Raw genomic sequence first — 9,544 nt, 5'->3', positions numbered from 1 at the left:
CCTCCAGCAGAACCAGGCTCAGAGTGAGCGGCCATCTGCTGAGGCCCACTGGGGTTCAAGGAGACAGAAGCAGACGGCCCCGTCCAGGAAACACACAGCCAGGCAGACGAGCTCCGAGCCAGCTCCCATGCCAGAGGATGAAGAGAGCACATCCAGTTAGTCACAGTCAGAGAAACAGGACTACACTGGAAAACATGCTGATCTCCAGCATCTATAAACAAGGGTGTTGATGGCAGCAGCACAGCTGATGTTTCTTTCCAGGATGGCATCACAGCCAAACAGACAGGAAATCCAGATTTGTTCACTAATGCTGGTGCTGTGGACAGATTGTCCCACCTGAGCTGCTGATCTCTGCTGTTACCATGGACTCTTTTCACTTATATGGGAGTTTGAAAGGATGATGATTCAGAGTATTTTTCACACTTTTTAAATTGACAATATTTTTTTGTGTTTGAACCTTTATGACCCTATTTTTCTCGGTTAGTTGGTCTAAAAAAATCCCATTAAAATAGGTTTGCAGTAAAAATGTGGAAAAGTTAAAGAGGTGAGAAAATATAATCTAACATGACTTGGTAAAAATGAAGTTTTTCCCTGTTTTTAGATTGTGAACAAAAACAAAATGTGTGTAGTGATGTTTGAATGCAACAGCCCACCGATGACAGGAGCTTCTGGCTTGTGGAACAGATCCCTCCAGGCAGTATCTTGGAACAAACTGTTGTAGCGAGAGTCAATGGTGCCGAGGTATTTGGAGACTGGATGTACACCTGAGGACAACGGAGACTTTTCAAATCCTCTTAAAGCTTCCTGAGCAAATCTCACAAAAACGTAAATATTAAGCCAGACTGTCTCTAACCCAAAGGGATGATGAGGAACCTCATGTAGCCGAGCCAGTCAGGAGTCTTGTGGGTGAGGTGATCCACAAAAAGCCTCAGAACCGCGCTGAGGTAGTGCTGCGCTCCAGCCACTGCAATCTTTATTGGAATGGGCGTCTGGGAGTTACAGTTGCAGCTATGAAATATAATAATTAGTGCGTTATGACTTTGTACACCTTTATTTAACAGATTAAAGTGAAGGTTGGACTTACAATCTTTGGATGCGAGAAACAATGGTGTTGAAAGCAGCTTGGATGTCTGCTGTGGTGCAGGTGCAGACCACTGGCAGATGGTGATTCTGCAGTAAATCTGACAAATACTAAGAGAAGGAACAACAAAACAAGTTAAAAAGTAAAGAAGGTATGCAGATTATTAAAACGCTTTGAAATCAATAACGTCACATATACAGTATATAGCAACAATGACCAACATTTTAAATGTATATAGAAAGAAAAACCTTAGAATTTGGAGCAGCATCCAACCTAAGACCGCTCTTATTTTGCTCAGATGTTTGCCGCCCTTTCTAGGGAATATAATATCTGTCAGAGTCTTGGTCTGTTTGTTCCTGTTTTTCTTGGTTTTTTTGTTGTCCTCTGCTGCCCTCTTGTGTCCTCTTTCCCTTGCTCTGTTTTTCTGTTCTGCCTGCACCTGTTTTCAATTCCCTCGTCAGCTCTCTCTTTGTCTCTGTCCCCTTTAAAAGCCCTCCCTCTTCAGTTCCTGTTTGCTGGATCCTCGTCTGAACTTCTGTCTGTGTACCTCGTCTCTCCCTGGCTCCTAGTTTTGGTTTTCCCCTGATGTCTCCTTGGTTCAGGTGCGTTAGTAGTTTTCTGTTGGACTTTGATTCCTTCCCTTGGATCTGAGAACTTCAATAACCGACTTTAATTCACCTCTGCCTACTGGTCTCTGCATTTGGGTCCTCCTAACAAACACCGCCTCATGACAATATCTCCACTGCTTTTCTGATGACATTTAAATCTAAAAGCCCATTCATAAAGGAACAAACTTTTTGCAGGTGTTATTGGACTGTCTGGAATGCCTCGCTAAAGTAGTGTCAGGTTAGGTTAGCTGAGGACCCAAATGCAGGGATGAGTTTTTGCTGATTTAATGGCAACAGAAATAAATCTAAAAACAGAATGCAGAAAACCAAAAACCAGGAGATGTCAGGGAAAAAAACACACGAGGAGCCAAGAAACAATGAGAAACCAGCAAAGAGTCACTGAACAGGAGAAGTATAGGAGGACTAATTATCTGATAGGTAGCAGGTGTAAACAGAAGTAACCAGAAGGATCTAAAGGAACAGAGAGCAATTCAACAATACAAGGCTGCTTAAATATAACACAAAATGGAAAAGAAACGAATGACCAAGAAAACACGGAATAACAAAAATCAAAGTTGAACCGAAAACTTAAAAAGAAACTCGAACAGAAGTGCACATAGGAAACAATCATGACAAGTAGCCTTAGATCCTTTGAAATCCTCCAACGATTGAAAAATATTAATCTTTTTTTTATATATACTGTAATTCCACTAACATGCGTTTAGATCAGTCATCCCTTCACTCCTTTCAGCTCATGGAAAATGGAACAACAAAACGGAAACATATAACTCCAGTTCCAGCTTCTATCCACTCTCTTCCTGCTTATTTTTAAATGACGTAATGGTCTGCCCTATAATGTTTAAAAAGATCTAATGTAGCTCTTACATCCACAAGAACACAGATGTCCAAAAAAGACAGTTTGAAACGTTTTTCAGAGTTTTCAGAAAGTTTCAGATGCTGACTGGAGGTTGGAGAAAGAGAACACAGAAAGTCCTTCCCCCCCTGCTGTAGCCTGCCGTGCTAAGCTGCTGAAAACTGGAGGAAACAACCCTTTCATGGAAACCAGCACAGGTAGAGTTTCCCAGTTAAATCATTTGTCTTGCTGATGATTTTTTAACCTTTCATGTCTTTGCTGATGTATAAAGACAACTTAACAAGATGAAACGCATGGTACGGCACATTTTGAGCTAAATAAGCTTTATTTCTCTAAAGGTTTAAACACTAATATAATGTTAACGTTCATGCGTTTTCTCATAGGCTCATCGCCTTCTGATCAACAAATTATGACCAAAGAGTTCGTTAAGAGGAGTAGCCTCATGTCTGCCAGCTACGAGCTCAATTAAAGAGGGTAAGGAATCAATTAACTAAAGGTTATTGGTTTATAATTGTTCTAATTGTTTTGCCCAACGATGAATTATTTATCTCTTGGATTTTTATAGTCAGTTAGTTTGAACACATTCCATTTGCTCTAAATTAGTCAACAGCTACGTTGATCACATTCCAAATTCTTCAAGATAAACTTTGGTCGTCAAACATAAAATCCATGTTGAACTGTGATGTCATTACATCATTACATCATTTAATTGATTATGGATTTTAACCATGTTTTTCCTTCTTCTTTATATACAAAGTAGCTCAGAGTAGTTGATTTTCACTACTTTTAGTCAAGAGTTTTTAACTATAGTAGGCTTGTCTTGGAGCTGATTGATTCTATTGAATAAACTCTTATATTTAAATGGAAGTTGTGGTAAATTTATTCCGTATCTGTGCAGAATTATCTGTTTAGCCATGATTTGAGCTCGATTCACACTTTCATTTATGCTCAAACACACAGCCAGTAGGGCGTGTGTCCACAGAGCAACATACACAGTAGATGTTGCAGTGTTAAAGTAAAACTTTGAGAGTACATTTGGTCCCACACTGATTCAGAGTGGGACCAAATGTACTCTTGAGTCTTACTTTAACACTACAACATTTATAAGTGTATAAAAGTCTGAAAACGATTTTATTTAATAACATTTTTGCAAACCCTAATGCTACGTTCACACCTAAAGCAGAAGGTAGCAGGAGCAGCTTGTTTACATGCAAAATCAATGGTTGACGTGCATCAAGGCGCATCCAAAGGTCCTGCAGTGCGTCTGAGGAGCTGAAGCGGCGTGTCGTGAGCTACAGAGCATCCGATGCGTGGGACGCGCTGCAAACGCAGCTGCTGCTGTAGTTGGAAAAATTTAACTTTTGCAGCTCGACGTGCCTCATCAACCAATCAGAGAAGCTGATCTGGGAGCTGACAGGGAGTCAGACACAGCCCTGCTGCTGCAGAGCGCTATGATCACTCCTCTGAAACAGTTGATTAACACCTAAATTAACTTCAAATGCCAAAATCTGCCGGCAAAACTTGTTTGCTTTTATTATCCTGGTGCCTGCAGTTTGGGTTACGTACATAAAAAAACGTTTTCCAGCCGCTGCGGCAAACTGCGAGGAGGCGACCGGCCAGAGGCTGCAGTTAAATGGGATTCCTAGTGACAGCGCACCGCCGGTATGTGGCAGTCTGAGCGACTCCGACAACGAAAAACTTTTTGAAGGTAGGATGATAATCTGGATGAACTGACTGCACAGAGGAAGTTTTTTTAGATGGACTTTCTCCCTTCAAAACATATTGAAACTACTTTTCACCCGCTGATCACAGCAAATATAGTTGCAAGGCAAAGAAAGGATAGAGTAGCTCCGCCCAACGCTCTTCAGACACACTTTTGCACCGCGCAGCCAGAGCAGCAAAGATGCTTCAGCTGCACATCAGAACTAAACTGGTACAAGCATCAAAAATAAAGCAGCGCATGTATTTTAGCTGCTCCTGCTGCTTCGGTCTGAACGTAGCATAAGAAGTGGACACCGAACATCACATCACATTTTGGAGTCGGCTGGTTAGGACAGACTTTAGTGCAACTGGTTTGCTGTAAAGTGTTTTATAAAAAAGTAGACATTCACAGTTTTTTCTTACTTTTCATTTTAAGTCCTGACGGGTAAATTGTGTCTGAATGGCCTGTGTCATAAATGAGGACTGTTCAGCCGTTTATCTTTCCAATCAGTCTTATTGCTCATCTATAGAATGTCTTACCTGACCTTGCCAGTCGGATGTGTTGATGAGGATAATGCTGTCAGGAAGCTGGTTATCAGACACCAGGATGTGGTTTAATTGGTCATAAACCGTTTTTCTTGGGATCTGGATAAATTCAACAAAAATGATTTTGTTAGGGTCTGGTTGGTTTCCTTTTTAATGATAAAATCCACAGTTGTTGTTTATTTTATATTTTTATTTAATCTCCTATCTGCCTTTAAAGTGACTTCCTCACTGAAGCATAAAATAAGACATGTTTAGAAATGTAGTTATGCTGAAATTCTCTCTGAGTATCAAAGCTGAAGAGAGCTGCAGTTGCTTTCTCCTACCTGTAGGTGGCAGCGTGTGTCCAGGGCCCGCCCATTGTCCAGGCTGTTGGCCCTCTCATTCAGGGGCCTGCTGGGCTGGCGCTCCTTCAGGGATGTGCTCCGACCTCTCCGTCCCGCCAGCTTCGTTTCCTGCCTTAAAAAAGACAGAATAAATAGATAAACAAGCAAGGACAATTATTCAAGATACTTTCACCAAATGGAAAATATCTTCTTATGATGGAAACGTTTAAAGTGGATTTTTTTCTAACAAAGGTGATCATTTTAACATACCTGTTGGATGAAATGATAAGGGATTCTGTTTTGGTCATTTTGCCACTTGGTGGCAGGCTTTCTAAAAACGTGTCCATGTTGTCCATCTCTAGTTCTGTGGTGGGAGTCACCGCCTCTGGTTGCTCCTGAAGGAAAACAGAAAGATAATGAAAAAATGACCAGATGTGCAGGTAAAGAGTTAAAGACGAAGGTCCTATGCAGGTCTGGGGAAGGCTGAGTTCTTACTCACATAAGAGGAGTTGTCACGTCCTCCATCGTCCGGAAAACTGTCATCGCCGCTTTTAGTTTTATCCAGATCGATCTAACATGAGGCGGCAGGAAGAACAATAACTATGCTTGAAACTGAGCCCCAGAAATATCAACAGAAGCTTTTCAGTTTCTCAGATTAACTGTTACTGGATTTTTAATATGTGATTTGTTTGTATTTTAGACAGAAAACAAACACAAATTCTGAGCTTATTCATAACATGGAAGAACACTAAACCCACCTGCCTTTATAAGAAAATATTGTCCCCTAAAACGTTACTCAATTTCCTTTTTATTTTTGAATGATCTGCTCCAATTGAAGAATTGTTTGCCTTTCTTCTAATAAACTGTAAGCATAATATTTGTAGCAGCAGCTTCATATTTAGCTGTTTTAGCAGAAACTGAAGTCAGCTTTCAGCTCCAGCTGCAATTCTCCATCTTGAAGGAAAAAAACGACTTCTTTCAACCTCATGTTGGCTCAGCTAAGACAGTTTGGGACCCATCATGGTGCGGGGGCATTTTCACTGTCACGATGAGCAACATACATACATAACTGGAACATTTAATGTAAAATAAATGGGAGACCAGTTCATGCAGACTTATTAGAGCTCAGATCTTAGGCTGCCTGATGCAGGGTGTGGGGAGAAACTCACTGGGCTTGGGGGCTCTCTGTGGCTCCGGCTGCTGTGGATGCTGCCAATCTCAGTCTGGGAGCTTGAAAGGGACAATCCCTCAAAATATGGCCTGAAAGAGAAACACAGCTTAACCTTTTCCAATTATCCATCTCATCTAAAACACATCATGTTTCTCTTCACAGATGATTTACAGGGTCGGTATGAAAACATCTCAGCTGAAAGACTCTCTGACTAGCAGCTCATTTATTTATACTTCACACCTCATCTGAGTGTTAAGGAGCTTGTTAGCGTTTGGCAATACCCAACAGATGTCCATCTACAACTTTTCACCCCTCCTTTCTTCCTTCCTTTAGAATAAATATAAAAAAAAACGGCTCACTGTAGAACTATTTACCATAGATACACAGTCATTTAAAATCTATATCTTAAGGTAAAGTTAAAGGACTGGAAACTCTGGAAAGTACAATCTTGAAAAGTCTAATATTTTTACTTAAATAAAAGGAACTCTGAACTAAAATAGGAAATCTTCTGACTTTTCCCAAATTAGATTTTTTTTAATGCATTTTTTTTCTACCAGTTTATTGCAAACTTATTTAGATTCCTCCGTTTTTTTTAACAGGGCATCTGCTGCAGTGAGACGCCAGGCTGATTGTCATATTGGAATACACAAAGTGAATTCAGGCACCCGATAAGAAATATTTTATTTCAAACTGTCCTCCTTAACATTAACAGCGATAATTTAATAACCGAAACATGTTTTTGATATATTTTCCATCCCTAACAAGATGTTATCTGAAACAACAGAGGGTCCTTATATTATTTAGGAGTAACAGAGAAAAAAGATGTTTATAAACGTTTATGATTTGATTCTCACTGGTTAATTATAACCAGTGTTGGGCACGTTACTTTGAAAAAGTAATTAGTTATAGTTACTAGTTACTTCTCCCAAAAAGTAACTGAGTTACTCCCCAATAAAAGTAACTAGTTACTAGTAAAAGTAACTATTGCGTTACTTTTGCGTTTCTCGCCCCCGTAACCCTCACCACCCAGCCCCCACCTTCTCGCCGTGTGTTTCCAAAGCGGACGACAAAGACAAGAACCTGCAGAGAGTTTAGCATTTATTGCAACTCAACGTAAATGACATCAGGGGGGAACGCCATCTGACGGGCCTATAAACCCCATCAGATAGCGTTCCCCCCTGCTTAACATGGGGGAACGCTATCTGATGCGGAGTTAATATCATCAGGCTGTATTACCTCTACCTCATGGGTGTGAAGTTTTTTAACAGGGCGTTCAGGTCTATCTGTCTATCTATCTATCTATATCTATCTTTCTCCATATAGGCTAACATTTGATCCTTCACTCTATCTGTAGTTCCCCTGTGGCGCGGTGAACAGGGAGGCAGTTACGCGCCTTTAGCGAGCATGTGCGTTTCCTATCGCTTGTGCGGTGAATCCTCCCCTCTCTCATGACAAGGCGTGCACAGTCCTGTCATGAAAAAAAGGTTAACTGTGCGACCTGAGTAACGCGCAGTAACAGGGTGTCAGCAATGGTAACTGCGTTATAGTTACAGTCAAAGTAATTAGTTAGATTACCTTGTTACTAAAAAAAGGTAACGGCGTTAATTTGACATTAATCAAGAAATGATAACTAATCCTAAATAAAAACCTTTCAAAGTTTTAAAGATGTATGTGTTGAAGGGGAACGCCGTTTTTTTTACATCAGCCCCTTGATTTTCCGTTATCCCATCATGTTCTATCATCCATATGAGTTTAGTGTCATTAGGAGCCGTTCTGAAGATATTCCGTTATATCCAGTAACGTCTTCCTATGGGCAACGACTTGAAGGCACAAACTAAACTGTTCATCATTTATTCTTTATGGTACGCCAGCATTCAGAACATGGAGGCCAATCACTGTCCCCCAGACATCCGCCGTTAGATTTTAGATTTATATCTTTGTGTATGACGTAACGGAATATCTTCAGAACGGCTCCAAATGACACTAAACTAATATGGGTGAGTAGAACATGATGGAATAACGGAAAATCAAGGGTCCAATGGAAAAAAAACGGTGTTCCCCTTTAACATTACATTACACAGTGATAATGACTATTTTATTAAAGCATTTGACAATATATTAACTCTTAATGGCATCTTAGCAACTAGTAACACTTACTAAAAAGGCATAGACATTCATTAAGATACCTTCATGATCATGTCAGGTGTTCCGCATTTTTAAGATGGTTTGATGTAATTATCAAAATTTGTTTATTGCATTACAGAAATATGAAAATGTTCAAGTTACTAATATGAGGTGCTTTGTCTCTCAAACATGAATATTGGAAGATTTCAAAGACCAAATTATAAACAAGATGGTTTTTCTTGCCTCATGGAAAATGTTTCCTAACCAGCCTGCAGCGGTGACCCACATATGAAACATCTAAAGTTAACAGTGAGAAGCTAGAATCGTTCGGCTGAGGCTCACTTCAGTTTGGGTTTTGGTGTGCTGAGGACGCTGTCGTCATCGTCCAGCTCCGGGCAGCTGTCGCTTGGGTTCTCAAACTCCACGCTGTCCAGATCCAGGTCCTCCTCCTCCACCTCAGGAGGCACTTCTGCTGGGTCCTGCTCCGAGTCCAGCACCTTCACAATCACACACATCACACCTGTAGTCACAAGACAGGCGGAGACTTTGGAAAATACACAAAAAAAGAAAACTATACCTCATCAGAAACTCTGAAGCGCTTCAGCAGAGCCACCACTCGCTGCTTGAAGTTCTGCTGCTAAAATGCCGGAACAGAAACCAACAGTCAGTGTGATCTACGCCTCGGATTCAAAATGGTGCTTTAATACGGAGCTGAAATAAAACCCAGAGTAACAAAGGGCTTCCAGAAGCTCCAAACTACTGTGTGAAGCCCTCAGAGGCTATTAGTGAGGCTATTCTAAAAATAAGATTTACATTTATGTGAGTTACTGGGCAAAGATGGAGGAGGGCATCCATTATCAGAAATTAAAAGAGGCTTATTTAACAAGGCTTATTCAGCAATACCTGGATAAATCCAGAGATGGGAAGTAATGAAGTACAAACACTTTGTTACTGTACTCAAGTAGATTTTCCTGATATTTTTCCTTTACTTTACTACTTATTTTTATGCCGACTTTTTACTTCTACTCCTTACATTTTAAAAAATTGTCTCGTTATTGTACTGCACAACCATTCAAATGGAGTTACCGTTATTATTTTTCACGTCATTAATCCCAA

At 40.4% G+C, this 9,544-nt stretch overlaps 1 protein-coding gene across 8 annotated transcripts in view; it reads right to left on the bottom strand.

The window, feature by feature from the left end:
* Positions 1-9,544, bottom strand: part of pacs2 (phosphofurin acidic cluster sorting protein 2) — a 94,621-nt gene that overhangs the window by 19,058 nt on the left and 66,019 nt on the right. For 7 of the 8 annotated variants that reach the window (XM_015385324.1, XM_015385325.1, XM_015385328.1 and 4 more), the window contains exons 8-17: positions 9,006-9,065; positions 8,771-8,925; positions 6,303-6,393; positions 5,633-5,704; positions 5,404-5,528; positions 5,134-5,266; positions 4,805-4,909; positions 1,085-1,191; positions 854-1,008; positions 654-764 (exon numbers count right to left, since the gene is read on the bottom strand). In XM_015385324.1, coding sequence (XP_015240810.1) covers positions 654-764; positions 854-1,008; positions 1,085-1,191; positions 4,805-4,909; positions 5,134-5,266; positions 5,404-5,528; positions 5,633-5,704; positions 6,303-6,393; positions 8,771-8,925; positions 9,006-9,065 — 1,114 coding nt within the window. The remainder of the gene's footprint in view (positions 1-653; positions 765-853; positions 1,009-1,084; positions 1,192-4,804; positions 4,910-5,133; positions 5,267-5,403; positions 5,529-5,632; positions 5,705-6,302; positions 6,394-8,770; positions 8,926-9,005; positions 9,066-9,544) is intronic. The other variant, XM_015385327.1, reaches the window with a different exon arrangement.

Source organism: Cyprinodon variegatus, unplaced genomic scaffold, assembly GCF_000732505.1.
Source record: "Cyprinodon variegatus isolate N-32 unplaced genomic scaffold, C_variegatus-1.0 Scaffold336, whole genome shotgun sequence".
Lineage (NCBI taxonomy): Eukaryota > Metazoa > Chordata > Actinopteri > Cyprinodontiformes > Cyprinodontidae > Cyprinodon > Cyprinodon variegatus.
Note: the sequence above shows the minus strand (reverse complement) of the source record. Positions and strands in the feature narration are given on the sequence as shown.